An 18090-nucleotide genomic window follows, 5' to 3' on the forward strand; every position below is an offset into this window, starting at 1 on the left:
TGGAAAAAACTGGCTGTGACACGGACAGACAGACACACATGATGAATCTATAAGGGTTCCGTTTTTCGCCATTTGGCTACGCAACCCTGAAAACTGAGTATTATGAATCCGGTGAAAATGCTTATACTGAAACGAAAACATTCCGTTCCATTGGATTGCATTCCGACCTGGACGCCAGAATGACCTTAGATATCATAGGTTTTTGTAAGTTCGCTAACACAATATGGAAAGATTTTCAGAACTTTTAATACGTAAAAGGACGTGAACAGCATGGCCCATCAATTAGTCAATATTTTCGGAGCTTAAAATAAAGACTAATATCCTCTTTTTTATTTAAATAGGCGTTATTTTGCGGCAATCTGTAATTATATAAATGTTTTGAGCTTTCCCGAGTGTTAATTCCGCCAATATCCGTCTCCAAATCCCCATGGCATCCCCAGGAGACGCCGACTCGCCAAATTCTGGTAAGAGTCTTCAGTGTCTTGGATCTCCTCAATTTGCGGGCAACGCTTCATAAGTTATTTCCGTCATATAATGAGGAAGGGAGACGAAAGTAAAAAAAGTAAGAGGTTATCAATGTTAAATACCGAAGGCAAGAGATCAATAGACCGCTCCTCAGATTAAAAGCGAAGAACCTATTTCCATATTAAGTCTAAGGTTTCATGATTCGGTTTTTTTTGGATAACCTACCGACTTTTATGGCGCCGTGCGGTGAAATGATTCGGTCTTGAGACGGATTCCGTAAGTTTTTGTTATTGCAGAATACCATAATCAGCGGTTATTACCATCAGTTGGCCGTGCTTACACCTTATATCCTCCTAACCACATAAAAAGTAAAAGTGTTGAGAACCATTATATAATATTAGTGTATTCCATACATGTGGGTTGGTCTACTAAGTCATGATGCCATTCAAAGAGTGACAGTAGGGCTGCCATTTTTTGTCAGTCCGTTAATATGAATCACGTGACCAGTTTTGTGTTCTTAACTCAATTTCGACATAATTGTGGTTTGGAACGTTTTTCTGGAATTTCGTCAAATTGTGATTTGAATTCATTCAATTCAAGAGGTAAAAATTAACTGTATGTGCCATTTAATAAGTAATCTATAGTTAAGGAATTTTTCATAGGTTTTGGTACTCGTATTTTTCAAAATGACTTCCTTAGAAGACAGGCGAACTCTAATCGATCTTATCTTTGTATTAAAACTTTTAAATGACAAGATTGACTTTCCTCAGCTTCTGAATAAAGTTAATTTTCGTGTCCCTAGTAGATATCCCCGGAAGCAAATTATTCCGCTAGTTCAACCGGTTCGAAGATGTATGTTTGGAGCGAACTCTCCTATTCCTAGGCTGTGCAAGATGGTAAACATATACAGCGATTACATCGATATTAATTTCACGACTTCTGTCCATACAGTTCGTAAATTATTTGTATGTAAGTTTAGTGAATAAAATGTAGTCATAATTATTATGTTTCTTAGTTTTATAATATATATATATATATAATAATCTTAAATAATAATAATTTAATAAAATTTAATGCCTGGGAGGAATCGCAGAATGCACTTGGCATCTTCTGTGATTTATCTAAGGCTTTTGATTGTGTTCAACATTCAACGCTGGTCAGGAAGCTATACCACTATGGCATAAAAGGAACTTCGCTCGATCATCTGACTTCATATCTAAACAATAGAATTCAGAGGGTCGACGTGAATGGCAGGAGATCTCCTGGGACTCCTCTCAGTATGGGGGTACCACAAGGGTCTATTCTTGGACCGTTCCTCTTCCTTATCTATATAAATGATCTTCCTAATCTTATAGAGAAAAAACATAAGGTAGTATTGTTTGCGGACGACACTTCACTGATTTTCAAAGTGAAAAGAAACCAAGCTATGTATGACGAAGTGAACGATATTTTATCTGACATCGTGTACTGGTTTAGCGCTAATAACCTATTGTTAAATAGCAAGAAAACTAAATTCATTAAATTTACCGTACCAAATGTCAAAAATGTAAATGCAAATGTTTTGTTAAACGGAGAGGTGATAGAACCGGTGGAATCTGCTATATTTCTTGGCATAACTCTAGATTCCAAATTACAATGGGGCCCCCATATTGAAGGATTGGCGAACAGACTTAGTTCTGCAGCATACGCGGTTAAAAAAATTAGACAATTAACTGACATAGATACGGCGCGACTAGTATACTTTAGTTATTTCCATAGTATTATGTCCTATGGTGTATTGCTATGGGGCAACGCTGCTGATATTAATACAATATTTGTGCTGCAGAAGAGGGCTATTCGCGCTATTTATAACCTAGGTCCTAGAGAATCATTGAGAGCATTCAAAGAAATTAACACCTTGACTGTTGCTTCTCAATATATTCTTGATAATGTAATGTATGTTCATAGGCACATAAGTGAATTTTCCAGAAACTGTCATAACCATAATGTTAACACCAGGAACAGACATAAACTGATGATGCCTACTACTCGGCTTAGTCGAGTTAGTAAGTCTTTTGTGGGGCGATGTATATGCTTTTACAACAAGATCCCAGAAAATGTTCAAAACAAAGGTGTTACGTTATTCAAAAGAATTGTTAAAAAACGTTTGTGTGGTAAAGGTTACTATAACATAAATGACTTTCTTAATGATACCACAGATTGGGAATGGAGCGACCGCCCTCAGGCTATTAAATAATAAGTTTAATTGTACAATGTTACTTTTTAAATGTTACTTTAATTGTAAAACATATTTTTGATGAAAAAAAAAGCCCGCTGAGTTTGTTGCGCCCATTCTTCTCAGGCCTGAGGCATTCACTTTGGAATGGGTGGTAGTTTTTTTTTTTTGACTTTCAATAAGTGATTTCACATCCTATTTTGAATAAAAATATTTGAATTTGAATTTAAAACCAAATCATTTAACCATTATTACTTGCTAGCGTATGTTTTTTTTCCTCTTAAACTAATATTTTAGTTTAAGAGGAAAAAAGACTAAAACTTTGTGAAAATTATTAAAGCATGTGGTAGATACCTGTAATTGTTTGTTACATTAAACACATTATATTTAGTCTATATTATAAATATATAACGCATCAATGTAAACAAATGTAAATAAATAAATAAATTTAAAACAAAATACCAGACAGTTACAGCACAAATTATAACACAAAGCACAAAGCTAACTATTGTTTAATCTGATGTAAATTTTTTATTTATTCTATTTTTTAAATCAAAATTATTATTTTTTTATACTATATATAACTAAATAAAATGCTCGCATAATGCCTTTTTTATTTACGTTATGTGTGGATTGATGCATCTACTATATTGTACATTAAGTATTTGCTCAATAACTATAATTATGTTTTTACTTATTAATTAACATATTTATTTTGACTTACTCGTGTAAGGTATTTAGTAATTGACTTTTGTGTATTTTGTTGCATCACTTTGCATAATATATTATTGTAATTGAAATGATTTGTAAAATTAATTTGTAAATAAGAATCTGTAATATCTTTCAGTTTTGAAAAGAGTAACCAAAGAGTTACTTGCTCGTTCTTCTCTGAGGTAATCTACCTACAGAAAGAGCTGTAAGAAAAATATAGACATATTTCAAGTGTAAAGCAATTTATCTACGAAATAAAAATATTTTTGTTTGTTTGTTTGTGCATAGTAGATTGTATTGACGGTAATGATGCTTGGTTCTTGTCTATATCCGCACAAGCCATCTAAATTTGTATAATATGATATTAAATAGGCTAAGTTGTTATCAAAAGATGGGCTGGCAGTTTCTTATCAGTTCTTCTCTCCGTATCAAAGCCCCTTTACGAACTGATGTATCTTTATGACGTTAACCAAGTGTTGTTGTAATATAAAAAGGCATAAAAGGCGTTTATTTACTTAAAATTGATTCTAAGATACTACTACCGCTTCGAAAACAAATGGCGCTCTGAGAGAGAAGAAGCGGTGCAAGATTCAGCCTTCTTTTTTTGTACTCTTTTTAATGAAATGTACAACTTATTATTTATTTCTATAAAATAATCATAATCTAGTCCCAGGCTGTCCGATCACTTAGATATTCAGCTGTGGAGTAGTAGGTTATTCTAGTTACGATTATTGTAATTTTTGGAGTCGGTGTCATCTAAGATAGGTTTGTTAATACATACATAGTTATGGGTCAGATGTGCTTGAGTTGTGAGGAGGCGAGAGGCGAGAGCGGGTTGCGGCGGAAGGACACCGATTCCAAAAATAACAATAATGGTAACTAGAATAACATGAATTAATTAGATTGTATAAAAATACGCAATTATTTATATACTTTTTAGTGCACATTATATCTATTGTTTTGGAATAGTGTTTTTGAAGGCGGTTGTTTTTTTGTTAAAAATTTTCATAAAAAAAAGATGAAAACAATCAGATTTATTAGTTTTGTGTGCGTGACAAGCTACGTCTACCACTCGCGATTTGTATGTCACATTGTGTTAGTGTGTGTGCATTGCTCAAAATAGAGGAAAACAGTCAACATCAATTTTTTCCACGTTTTCACAGCTGTCACAATCTATCTAGACTTATAAATGATCTAACTACTGTTTACAATAACGTATCTCTAGATACGAATATATTTCTGTCACCGTTTAATGACAACATCTTATCTATACATAGTTATGTCCAGTATAGTTATACGGCCGTTCGCAATATTCAGTCTATCTCTTACTTGAAATAGAAATCGTAACTATTGTTGACTTTTCTGTCCCAATAAACTGATCGACGGTAACTCACCTTACTTGTACACGCTGTCTGTCAATGGGACGACGTATAACTTACGAGCGATAGAACTTTGTACGGAAATATTGCAATTCACGCGTCCCAATATAAGGCGATAAGAATGACTTATCGGGTACATTGGGGCAGCTTCAGATTATTGACAGCTAATTACTGACAGTAGAGGGTAGTAATGGCCGATAGTCCAATGCTTTATGTCGATAGGTTATTAAAATGTTAGTAAGCGTAAAATGATATATTTGTCTTACCTCTAGTAAGTTAAACTAAGGATACATAGGTTATTTAAAACGGCCTAAAGTATCTTAGCAATGACGAGTTTGTGGTTTGAAACATAATTACGAACGGCTTTTTATACCTACGTCATAAATTTTCGCTTGACCATTGATGTAAGAATAAAGAATTGTGTGCCCTTATGGTTGAATGACGCACTGTCTATTTTATTATTAGCCTGTGGCAAGGCGTATTTATGGTTAGAAATTATTAAAGTTTGTACAGAAAAGTTGTAATAATAGTTATTTGACTACTGAAACATGAAGTGCGGTTTTTACTAGCGGTAGCACTTTTGTCGATAGGTTTGGTTGCCTTTACAGCAGGAAAATAATATCATAGGAAATCAGAAACTATACGCGGACAATTGACGATGGATAGTTCATTTGATGCAATACCACAGCGTTTCAATCATATATTTTACCACTTCTTCTTCTTCTTCGCGTGCCTCTCCGACTAGCGAAGGTTGGCGGTCAGCTTTGCAGTTTCAATTGTTTGTCCTTCGCGAGGCGAAATAGTTCTGCCGCACTCGCCATGCCAGTCCACTCTCGGATGTTGCGCAGCCAAGACTTTTTTCTGCGACCTACGCCTCTTCTTCCAGCAACTTTTCCCATCATGATGAGTTGTAGGAGTTTGTACCTCTCGTGCCTAAGCACGTGCCCCAAATTTTACGACTATTTTGAGTCAACTCCGCGGGTAGACGGAGTAACAAAGGGGTGCGGTAATAGGAGAGCGGGGTCCCCCCTCCTACCCGTGACGTCCTCAGTCATACCGGTTTGTTGGTTTGCCTACCGGTACTATACCAATTATACGGCTTATCGCATTGCTATTCGCCAGCCACAATACTGTTTTGTTACTTAGTGCTTCAGAATTAGTATTTTTAATATACGTAGTGTGTACCACCTGTGCTGTAAAAGGCTGTGCATCAACATTTTATAGAAACTTTTTGTGACAAGTTCAAGTTCAAATTCAAATATTTTTATTCAAGATAGGACATTATCATGAAGCCGTCGGTATTCACGAGGCTGTGAGGATTAAAACTGCTGAAGAGTCTATGGACTTTGATGGAGCTAGGATAATAATTGGAGGTAGTGCTTCATCACTAGGAGCTCATCCTTATATGGTAAATGTTTAAATATTTTAAATAGGGTAAGATCTAAGACTAAGAGTATCTCCAGTGGGAGGCTCCTTTGCACAGGATTCCAGCTAGATTATGGGTACCACAACGGCGCCTATTTCTGCCGTGAAACAGTGATGTGAGGGCGCTGTAGCTAGTGAATTTACTGGGCAAATGCGACTTAACATCTTTTGTCTCAAGGTGACGAGCGCAATTGTAGTGCCGCTCGGAATTTTTGAGCTTTTCAAGAATTCTGAGTGGCATTGTAATGGCACTTATCGAAAGTCAAAAACTACCACCCTTTCCTAAAGGTATGCCTCAGACCTGAGAAGAACGAGCCAAACAAACTCAGCGGGCTTCTTTTTTATATTATTATTTTTTTTTTTTATATAAAAACAAGGTTACAAAGTAAAATCGTACAATAAAATTTATAATTTAATATCCTGTGGGCGGTCGCTCAATTCCCAATCAGTGACATCATTAACAAAGTCATTTATGTTATAGTAACCTTTACCACACAAACGTTTCTTAATAATTCCTTTAAATTTCGTAATATATTTGTTTAGAACATTATCTGGGATCTTGTTGTAAAAGCTAAAACGCCCTAACTACTAACTCGACTTAGCCGAGTAGTAGGCATTATAAGTTTAAGTTTGTTGCTGGTATGGTCAAGATGTTTAAACAACAATCATCGAAACTAAATGTCGCCACAGCTCTACTAAACTATGCTCTACTAAAAACAGAATAAGTAGGCAGATATTAAGTTTTTTAGCTAGGTTCTGCGGAGCTGACGTCACTATACTACATTCATGAGAACGAGCCGAGCTGAACGTGGCACGAATTATGACGTCACTCGGGCGTTTCGCGCCTAAATGGTTAATCGAAAAATACTGTAAATCCAAAATTTATCGCTTATTTTTATTGAAACAAAAAGTAGTGTATTTCTATGTATATATAGGCTCATAAAGCTACGAGTAATTTTACGGCCTTAGTGATATTCTCCATTCGTATTTTCACACTGTTGAGGGCAGATGATACCGTTTAACATCCTACTTGCAACCGAAAATAATCAAAAATACCGGTCAACGCACACACGAAGGGTTCCGTACAATAATATCTACAAGTTAAGTTATTCTTTTGTAAAAGAGACTTTTAAACTTCGGCCATTTTGGCGGCCATTTTGAATTCGCCATCTTGATTCTTTATTTTTTCTTTATTTCTTTTACAATTTAACACCTATTTTGACCATTGCGCGTACACTAACACAAAGTGAGATATTAATCGCGATTTTAATAGGTAACTTGTCACTCACACTAAAGTAATAAACGTGGCCTGTTTTCATCGGTTTTCTAGCAGCAATTGGCTCTTTCTAGACACATAAATTATCTAAGATCAATACATACTAACAATTTAAGCTATTGTTTTAGATACAGCCTCGTACATAGGGAGGAAAGGAAAGCCAAGTTTTATATAGTATGGGATATTTTTAATGTACATATAATAGCACGGAGTGATCCTGATTTAAAGGGTTCTGTGTGACCTAGAAAAACAACAAAAATTATGATTCACGTTATCAGGTTATTTCCCGCAAATGCACATAAGAATTTAATCGCCAAAAATTAAAAGATTAATAAGATATGATAAAACCCTTGTATAAATACTGATATTTCGGCATTATTTAACATTAGTATTTACTTCATTCAAAATTATAAATATGTTTTACTACGTTTTGAGTGTGTTTTTCTTTTCTACGATTCTCGCAGAGGATATTATTACCAATTATCATGAAGCTGTGGGTATTCATGAGGCTTTGAGGATTAAAACTGCTGAAGAGTCTATGGACTTTGATGGAGCTAGGATAATTGGAGGTAGTGCTTCATCACTGGGAGCTCATCCTTATATGGTAAATGTTTAAATATTTTAAATCGGGTAAGATCTAAGACTAAGAGGCTCCTTTGCACAGGATTCCAGCTAGATTATGGGTACCACAACGGCGCCTATTTCTGCCGCGAAGCAGTGATGTGTAAACATTACTGTGTTTCGGTCAGAAGGGCGCCGTAGCTAGTGAAATTACTGGGTAAATGAGTCTTAACAGCTTACGTCTCAAGATGACGAGCGCAATAATTGCAGTACCTCTCGGAATTTTTGGGTTTTTCAAGAATCCTGAGCAGCAAAGTGTATCAATTACCATCAGCTGAACGTCCTGCTTGCCTCGTCCCTTATTTTCATAAAAAAAATATCTCCAAATTATGTAACTGATATTTTTAATACGACAACTTAATGCTTTTTTATGGGAAAAAAGGACAAACGAGTGTACCAGCCATCTGGTCAAGTCTCTCTCTCTCCTACCAGAGGAAATACATTAGCCCTTCCTTTTACATAGGTGCTGTAGAAAAGGCAGCAAAAAACGAACCACACCACAATCATTTCGATATTGAGTTGAGAACAAAAAACTGGTCACGTGATTCATATTGACGGACTGACACAAAATGGCAGCCCTACTGTCACTATTTAAATGACATCATGACTTAGTACCCCAACCCACATATATGGAATACACTAATATTTATTAAACTTTATCAAACTCCACAGTGCGGTTTTCAAGGAGCTTTCTTCCACGTACTACAAATCTGTGAAATGAACTTCCTTGTGCGGTGTTTCCGGGACGATACGACATGGGTACCTTCAAAAAAAGCGCGTACACCTACCTTCAAGGCCGGCAACGTGATTCCTCTGGTGTTGCAAGAGAATGTGGTCGGCGGTGATCACTTAACACCAGGTGACCCGTACGCTCGTTTGTCCTCCTTTTTCTTAAAAAAAAAAAACTTTAAACACGATTGTTTGTGACTAACTACGTCCAATTGAGATGACGAAAATCATATATTAGTATATGACGAGTGGCAGGAATCTGGTATAAAAGGTCTCTGGAACATTGGTCACAATAGATGCGGTAGAGGTTATAGTAGAAGGGTAGACTAAGAGGAAGAATTTGTGGGTTTCCATACAAACGTTCTCAACTCCTTGCTTGCTTGTTATTAAGCCTAGAGCAAAATTATTTTCAAATAAGATGAACATAATAATTATCTGTGACTCTCTTGTTTGATACTTTTGTACTTCAAAAAGTGCTCAAAACGGCGCATATGGCCGTTGTATCACAGTAACACACTTGTTGAGTCTATTAATATAAGAGATTTCCACGTATATAGTCACTCATCACGATATCTCTGGAACCATTAGGCGTAGAGACTTGAAATTTGGTAGGAATATTCCTTTCGCCGAGTAGAGGTCAGCTTAGAACGGATTACGAAATTCCACCCGCAAGATTTGAACAGAACAACGTCAGTCGGGTCAGCTAGTTACAAATGATGCGCGGCCACCGCATGTCGATAATATTCGAACTACGCCAACCTAGCGAAATTCTCTAAGAAAAAAACGTGCAGTCATTGATAGATTGACAGATGACGGCTACAATTTTATAAAAAACAGAAGTAGCCGAAATCCATTACGTTTTAAGCAAGTGTTCGCTTTCAAACTTAGCTGGATTATACTTCCTCGCCATAATATTACAATTAATATTTCAAACTTATGTAACAAATCATTGCACGTTTCATACTAAGCCAAATTTAAAATTTTACTTAGGCAGTCTCGCTTCTTATTACGTAGTATTTACATCCTCTTTGAACTACGGTGGACAGAACCGATCAACTTGAGGTGCATAACGCTTTTTTGGTACGTGACATTTTCTGCAAGTCACTGTAAGCCGCGACAAAGAAATTAATTCCAATAATACTAAATATTATTTTTTACGTTTTTACTGCGAAAACTACTGAACCGATCGGAATGATACTTATTATGGGTACCACAATGGCACCTATCTCTGCCTTGAAGTAGTAATGTGTAAGCATTGCTCTGTTCGGTCTGAAGGGCGCCGGAAAATAACTGGGCAGATGAGACTTAACATTTTATGTCTCAAGGTGACGAGCGCAATTGTGGTGCCGCTCAGAATTATTGGGTTTTTCAAGAATCCCGAGCACTGCATTGTATGGGAAGGGTGTATCAAATACCATCAGCATTACGTCCTGCTCGTCTCGTCCCTTACTGTCATAAAAAATAAAATAAAATGCAACGTGTTTTAGAGAAGGTTTCACAAATAATTCAACTGAGATAAACGGGCGCGGGGCACTTAATTTATATGGCAAAGCAACGTTTGTCAATTCAGCTAGTAATAAATATTTATTAGGAAGAGTACTTGCTCTACGTATAAAAGAATTGGGGATGACATTTTATATAACATGATCACGGACTAGTAAAAAAAAAGGACTCCGTGTCACTTTACATAACAGTGTAGCACCAAAACAAGCCGATTAACGTGTAAATACATAGCCCCACGCACACACTTACACAACACAGGGCCGATAGGCGGCCATTATGAGAATTGCCATCGTCTGTGACAGGTCAGTTTGCGTCTCAATAAAATATTTAAAAAATACCGTCGTGCGTTGTGAAAAAGTGTAAAAACGATTCTATATAAGTATTTGTGGCCATATATGATTATTTAAGGGAAGAAAAATTGTGTAACTAGTAACCCCCGTAACCGCACACACACTAGCATCACGGCGCGCAGTCCTTCTATTTTCACTCGTCCGTGATTTGAAATAATTTGTAACTTTATGTTTCAGGGTGGACTGGTGGTTCTTCTAACAAATGGCCAACAGTCAGTGTGCGGGTCAACCCTGATATCCAACACCAGATTGGTAACTGCTGCTCATTGCTGGAGAGACCAGACAACCTCAGCCCGGCAGTTTACTGTGGTTCTGGCCTCAGTTCGATTGTTCTCTGGTGGTGTCAGGATTGTAACCACCAGAGTAATTCTTCATCCTTTTTATAATACCCAGAATTATAATTATGATGTTGCTGTTATTACGATAAATCATGTGGCGTATACAAGTTAGTATTTTTATAATGTTCTAATTCACGGGAACCATATTAGTAAGAATCTGCTGTATATCTGCATGTCTGCCTGCGGGATGTATCTTATATACCAGAATAGTTAGATAATTTTATGATTTTTAGAGAATTGCTATACGTATGTATAGCAAAATTTAAGACTTTTATGGTTTTCTCATGGTTTCCACTGTCAGATCTGGACCAAATTACAATGGGACCACTCGGGAAGCACCAGCTTTCAAAAAAGCATTATCAAAATCGGTTCACTCAGTCGAAAGTTTTGAGGTAACAAACATAAAAAAAACCGACGAATTGATAACCTCCTCCTTTTTTGAAGTCGGTTAAAATAACAAAACTCATAACAGCTCAACAAAATAGCCGACAAGTAAATTTTTTTTCGAATTATAAAGTATTTTGACTATTTAGCAGATTTGTTGCCTTGTAACTAGTAAAATATTTTAATAATAATATATTTTAGTAATTCATACATGAGCACCTGCGTCCCAGGTCTTTTTTTTATGAAAATAAGGGACGAGACGGGCAGGACGTTCAGCTGATGGTGATTTATATGCCCTGCCCATTACAATGCAGTTCCGCTTAGAATTCTTGAAAGACCCAAAAAAGGCATTTATTTTCTCAAAATTGATTCCTTTAGAATTTTTTTTGATGTCATTTCTAATTACTACTAGATACTACTACCGCTTCGGAAACAAATGGCCTTCTGAGAGAGAAGAAGCGGCGCAAGAAACTCTCCCAGCATTCTTTTTTTGCGCTCTTTTCAATAAAAATATACAATATTGTACAATCATTTCTATCGCTATAAAATAATCACAATCTAGTCCCAGGCTGTCCGATCATTTAAATATTCAGCAGTGTAGTAATAGGATTTGCGACAGAGCCATTTTTTTATAAGACATTTAAATTTATTTATAGATAATGCCTGAACAGTGGCTGGGACTTTTTTATAGAAGTGTATACATTTACCCTTAAAGCTATTATGTATCTTATGAAGCCTACTAGAATTAGCTACAAGCAATCCCTTATTTCTAGTGTTATAATAATGAAAATCACTATTAAGAGCAAAAAGGTGACGATTTTTGTGAACGTATATTAAATTTTCATAAATGTACTGAGAATGAACAGTCATAATATTTATTTCTTTAAATTTTTCTTTGAGAGACTGTCTATAACCAAGCTGATATATAGAAGTTGTCAAGTCCCAAATGAGCCCTTCAGACCGAAACACAGTAATGTTTACACTTACAGCTTCACGGCAGAAATAGGTGCCGTTGTGGTACCTATAATCTAGCTGGCATTCGGTGCAATGGAGGTGCATATTTAGTCATGTAGAAGCCTATAAGTATGGAATGCTTTCAGGTAACATTCAAGCCCTGAGGCTGGCAACTGGCTCTGCAACTTATGTCAATAATTGGCCCACGGCTGTTGGCTTCGGAATGACAAGTGACGGTAAGGGTTTTGCAATTTGATACGAGTATAAAATCTGGCGAATCTACGCGGTAATTCTACTCGTATCCATATAATAATATTATAAATATATGTATATGACTCCAAGCTTATAAGTCATTTAGTAAGTTTTGTTATTCGGTAGATCTCTCGTGACAGTCATCGTCATGCTCGCTTAAGGCGACACTAAATGCCAGCGACCTTGAGCGATATGAGTTCACGGCTGCCGGCCCGCCATCTATGTAACAAATCCAATATTTTCAAAATTCTTGGGTGGAAAACAGTTTATATGCTTACAATCCTAAATGAACCTACACAAAAAAGTACAAGCTATAAGAATAACTTTTCCGAGAGAAGTACCAAAAAAATGCGTCACGCCATGCCAAAAAACTAGTTTAACTTCAAAGAAAAGTGGTAGTTCAAAAAGGCTCGGCGGTGTTAACTATAACCAACAGCAAGCATTAGCAACCTACAAATAAGACTTAAGGATATGTGTAACAGGATTAAGTAGTGTTTATAGCTCCAAATGCTATACTTTCACCACAAAACTTGTCTAAAAACACCATGTTTGCGTGTTTTCTGCTTACTCTTCGCGAGGCGAATAACGCGCGGGAAGCGGGACGCGTTTTAGCGTAATTCGCTCGCTGCACGCGATTTACGCGCGTATTTTGAATTCGCGCGATGCTTGTGGACGCGACGTGTATTGATGTTTAGTACCTCGACAACGCGCGTATGAATTCGCGCGATACGATTCGCGACGAATTCGCCCCTTCTGGACAAGGTCTTAGCCTTTCAAACTGACTCGACTTCCCGCGTGTTATTTTTGGTTCTTCAGTGGAGAAACATCATGCATTGTGAGATCAAACAATCCCGCCGGGCGTCCCGCTCTTGTTTCGCTTCAACTTGAGCGACTATTCGCGTCAATTTGAACATTTGCATACAAGTTAGCTGACACAATCGGCGCGAGCGACTTCCGTCCAGCGTCCGCGCGTTATTCGCCTCAGTTTGAACAGAGCTTAAATGCCACTGCTCGACGTGGGGCGGGTCGTTCCCTTCCTTAAAATATGGTCGAGCGAGGCGATGTCTGGTCCATGCGTCATGCTCGTGAACGGGCGCTACTTGTGGTGGCTGGATGATCTTGTTACCGGGAGGTCTGCTTCATGTTTTTTTTATTTCCTTAAAATTAAAGTTATTATATATATTATTTTATAAAATGCTTGCATAATGCCTTTATTTATTTACGATATGTGTGGATTGATGCATCTTGTAACTCTTGCGTTTATAATTATTAATTTACTTTTTTTTATTTACTCATGTAAGCCTTTTAGTTTTTGACGTTGAAGTATTTTTGTTGCGTCACTTTGCATATATAGTAATTGAAATGATTGCTAAATTGCATTAAAAATAAGAACTTGTAGCACCTAATCTATTTTGTTAAGAGTGGAGGAACGCCACATATTCAGACGATGGAGAACCGATCGAAGGTGGAATTCGGCGGCAGGAATCAATTCAAACCGCTCTTCGGAACACTCTCCGTGATAGATGCGGTGGACACACAATGAAGCGACGTCTCTACGCAACACCAGGTGGTCGTCGAGCCGCTCACAGAGCACTGGGTCTCCGACGATTCGAGTCTGGGGTGCGGCAGACCAAATATGACTAGTAATTCTCAACAAATAATATGTGGCCCTGTAGAGCGCTAGAATTTGGGCCGGCTTGAAGTATTACCTTACCCTATTTACGAAGCCCAATGTTTAGATTTAAAAATAATGTTTTAATACACCGCGTATACTTTTAAAAGGTATTTTGTTACAAATAAATATATAACTGTAAAAACTTATGTTATAGCCCAAGTCGGAGTGCCAACCGACACAGTGTTGAGGCAAGTCAACCTTCAGGTGATCACCAACGCAGCTTGCCGGAACTACTACGGCTGGAACATTGTACTGGATTCCACTCTGTGTACTGACGGTGGAAGAGGAACTGGCATATGCGGTGGAGATTCTGGTGGTCCACTTGTGCTAAACATTATAGGTTTTGGGAATACCTTGGTATGTATACTCTTAAACTATGTTTTATTTATATTTTTTATTTATTACACTTTTTTGACACCACATTAACAAAAACCACCATCTGGATGTGTGGCGGTCCTCCACAGTGCGGTTTTCAAGGAGCTTTCTTCCTCGTACTACAAAGCTGTGGAATGAGCTTCCTTGTGCGGTGTTTCTGGGACGATGGGTACGACATGGGTACCTTCAAAAAAAGCGCGTAAACCTTCCTTAAAAGCCGGCAACGCTCTTGTGATTACTCTGGTGTTGCAAGAGAATGTGGGCGGCGGTGATCACTTAACACCAGGTGACCCGTACGCTCGTTTATCCTCCTATTCCAAAAAAAACTTACATACTTACCTACATAATAATATCATGTTGCAAATCGCAGCCTTATCACTATATAGTGATCTCTTCCAGGCAACCATTTGTAATATAATAACAGAGATAAACAGTACATTAAAAGGGTAAGAAAAGTGTCAAAAATATACACACACATAATATATACAATACTAAAATATACATAAATATATAAGAAAGTAAAATAATACTTAAATAAAAAGTAGAAACAATAAACATATTTCAATTCAATTAATTTTTGTCAAACAGAATTTTACGCATTTTTTAAAAATCTGAGAAAAATCAAGGCACGGGCATACCATCCTATTCTCGAAGCAGTTCAGGTTATTTTTTCAAGATAAAATTAGAAGCCTTAAAATTAGAATTTTTAGTAATCAAGTCGTATTGAATAATCACGGTATATTTCAAGTTTCATTCAATTTGAACCGGAAGTTTAAGAATTAAAACTAGACAAAGTTTCTTAATTTTGTCACTCACTGACTGACTGACCGATCATCAAAAGTCTAAGGCACATAGAAGCTTCAAATTTAGAAAAAAATCAGTGTTTATTGTATGAAAAAAAGAGGTTAGTGTATGCAAGAAAAAAAAAATTTTTTATATGATTACTATAAGATGTTGTTAGGTTACCTAATTACCCTTAAGATGGACTAAATAAATTTGCCAACTTTTTTTTATATATTGACACAAATTATCTTGCCCCGAATTAAGCATATAGCCTGTGTTATGGGTTACAAGACAACGATATATTTAATACAGTATACTTACTTAGACAAACATAAATACATGTAAACATCCATGACTCGGAAAAAAACATCAATATTCATCATATAAATGCTTCCACCTACCGGGATTCGAACCCGGGACCTCTAGCTAAGTAGGTAGGATCGCTAACCACTCGACTATACAGGTCGACTTGGTATTTACATGGATGTCACAACTTTTGTTTGAACTGAGTTGCGAGACTTGGTTTTTCTTACAAGATATGTTTTCGCAGGCATACGCTTTTTTTGGCGACTAAAGGCATTTTCTAGTGGGAGGCTATTTTGCATAGGATGCCGGCTAGATTATGGCCACAACGACGCCTTTTTCTGCCGTGATGCAAGTGTAATTATTATTGTGTTTCGGTCTGAAGGGCGCCGTAGCTAGTAAAATTACTGGGCAAATGAGACTTAACATCTTATGTCTCAAGGTAACGAGCGTAACTATTAATAGTTACGTTCGTTAAAAAGTGTGTCAATATACAATATGTTATGTTTTTAAAGTGATAACCCTCACTTCTAGGATTAATACACAAATAAAATTTGAAAAACAAAATTTTATGAACGATGCGGGATTCGAACCCACGACCTCCGGCGTTCCGTGCCGGTGCTCTAACCAACAGAGCTAACCGTTCGAGTACCGCCTCGTTATAAAATTCTGTTTGCTTTGTTCAACTCTCAGGTTGTGGCTTCATCTACAGGATCTACTTTACTTTAAAGTACATCCCGCATCGTTCATAAAATTTTGTTTTTCAAATTTTATTTGTGTCAATATTATTATTATTACTCCATACGAACGAAGGCAGGCAGGAGCTAGTTACTTAATATAATATTATTTTTTATATTACAGATTGGTATCAGCTCGTTCGGATCAATTCGTGGATGCCAAGTTGGAGCTCCCTCGGGTTTCGTCAGAGTTGCACTTGTCAACAGCTGGATTCGCCAACAAATGTAGTTATATGAATATAGCAACGTTTAATATTGTATCATTAATGTAGTAAATAATTTTTTTAAGTATAGTTTTGGCGTTTAATTGACTGTCAACACCATTTATAAGTAATAGATATCTTTACTTGTGAAATTGCAGTTTTCATGAAATACGTTAACGCCCTTTTTTCTCTATATTTTTGAAGTGAGAACTTTTTTAGCATCGTTGTGTTTCAAAGTCGATGAAACGAAAAATCGACACTTAAAAGAGGCACATGAATTCATAAGGTTTATCGGGAGAAAACCAGAGGGTACCAGGCGATCATAGTTGAAGAAGAGATTTTCTTGTATATGACGCGAGTATACATTAATATATTCTGACGTCATGCGCACGACGTTTTACTACTATAGACACCGGGAGAACATAAATATGGTATCGGTGATGGTAATGTCTTTCATTCTTCTTCTTCATATGCAGTTTAGAGGTGCACAATGCAGGTTACAGTTCTGAAATATGTACTTTGGCGTACAAATTATTTTTTTTATTTTTTTATTTATTTATTTTACACACAAAAAAAGTATTTTACAATTTACTTAAATTTAAGTACAAATATAAACCCATTCGGATTTTACCGTGTACTACACTCGTCGCATGTTATAAATAACTAAGAGAAAACTAAGAATATACTATATGACACAATATCAGTACTTCAAACTAATTACAATATGACTTCAAAGCATTAATAACATGAAACACTTATTCTATTTTTTACAAACTTATTATATTAAATTACAAACAAACAAACCTAGTTCTTATCGCATACTTATTTACAAGTACCCTTCAATTCACTTCGTTTGTATATTATTGTTCTCTGTTGAGGCTAAGGTAGTTTTATTACGACATATACAGGATGATTGTGTTTCATACCTATCTATTTATTATTTATTATGTATAAGATAATATTTTTTTAATTTCACTTTTATATTTTTAATTACCCATGCAATCAATGCATTTCATGCCAACGTAATGGTAGTTTACTGATGACTTTTTTGAAGTCTGAAGTAAAAAGTCTGCTGGACGGGATGCAACAAATTCGTCAAAACCATTTCAAATTGCCTCTCGAGTTATTGATTTTTTCCCCGCCAAGAAGTTATCCAAGATCTGGAAAATGTAGAAGTCTGTATAATTATTACTCTCCTTCTAAAAGTAGCCCGACTTCTATCGACTGTCCAGACCTTCTTGCTGAGCTTCAGTTTAAAATTAATTTAATTCAATGTTAGATTACTGCGACAGCATGATTTACTAAGACTTCAACACACCAACCTAAACTATAAAATAAAAACTTTTATTTGGCGAGCAAGCAATTGCTTCAACAATCTGTCAAGTAGTATGTATGACGACTGACGACCTGTA

General features: G+C 36.4%; 2 protein-coding genes across 3 annotated transcripts in view; one reads left to right on the top strand and one right to left on the bottom strand.

Moving 5' to 3' along the window:
* LOC126970799 (brain tumor protein) overlaps positions 1–18090 on the bottom strand; it is a 578011-nt gene that overhangs the window by 221062 nt on the left and 338859 nt on the right. The gene's annotated exons all lie outside the window — the stretch shown is intronic.
* Positions 6060–16768, top strand: LOC126970867 (collagenase-like). Of its 2 annotated transcripts, none has more exons than XM_050817017.1 (5): positions 6060–6178; positions 10852–11119; positions 12497–12586; positions 14432–14634; positions 16600–16768. In XM_050817017.1, the coding sequence occupies exons 1-5, from the start codon at positions 6110–6112 to the stop codon at positions 16702–16704; spliced, it is 735 nt and encodes a 244-aa protein (XP_050672974.1). In that variant the 5' UTR covers positions 6060–6109; the 3' UTR covers positions 16705–16768. The 2 variants fall into 2 exon arrangements, with proteins under 2 accessions (XP_050672974.1, XP_050672973.1); XM_050817016.1 differs by lacking the exon at positions 6060–6178 and adding an exon at positions 7872–8075.

Source organism: Leptidea sinapis, chromosome 22, assembly GCF_905404315.1.
Source record: "Leptidea sinapis chromosome 22, ilLepSina1.1, whole genome shotgun sequence".
In the NCBI taxonomy this organism is placed as follows: domain Eukaryota; kingdom Metazoa; phylum Arthropoda; class Insecta; order Lepidoptera; family Pieridae; genus Leptidea; species Leptidea sinapis.

Excerpts from the sequence above, each read along its gene's own strand:
- LOC126970867 (XM_050817016.1), top strand. The coding sequence starts at position 7,887 with ATGTTTTACTACGTTTTGAGTGTGTTTTTCTTTTCTACGATTCTCGCA. Across the intron at positions 11,120-12,496 it reads AAATCATGTGGCGTATACAA|GTAACATTCAAGCCCTGAGG; the intron begins GTTAGTATTTTT and ends GAATGCTTTCAG. Across the intron at positions 12,587-14,431 it reads CTTCGGAATGACAAGTGACG|CCCAAGTCGGAGTGCCAACC; the intron begins GTAAGGGTTTTG and ends CTTATGTTATAG.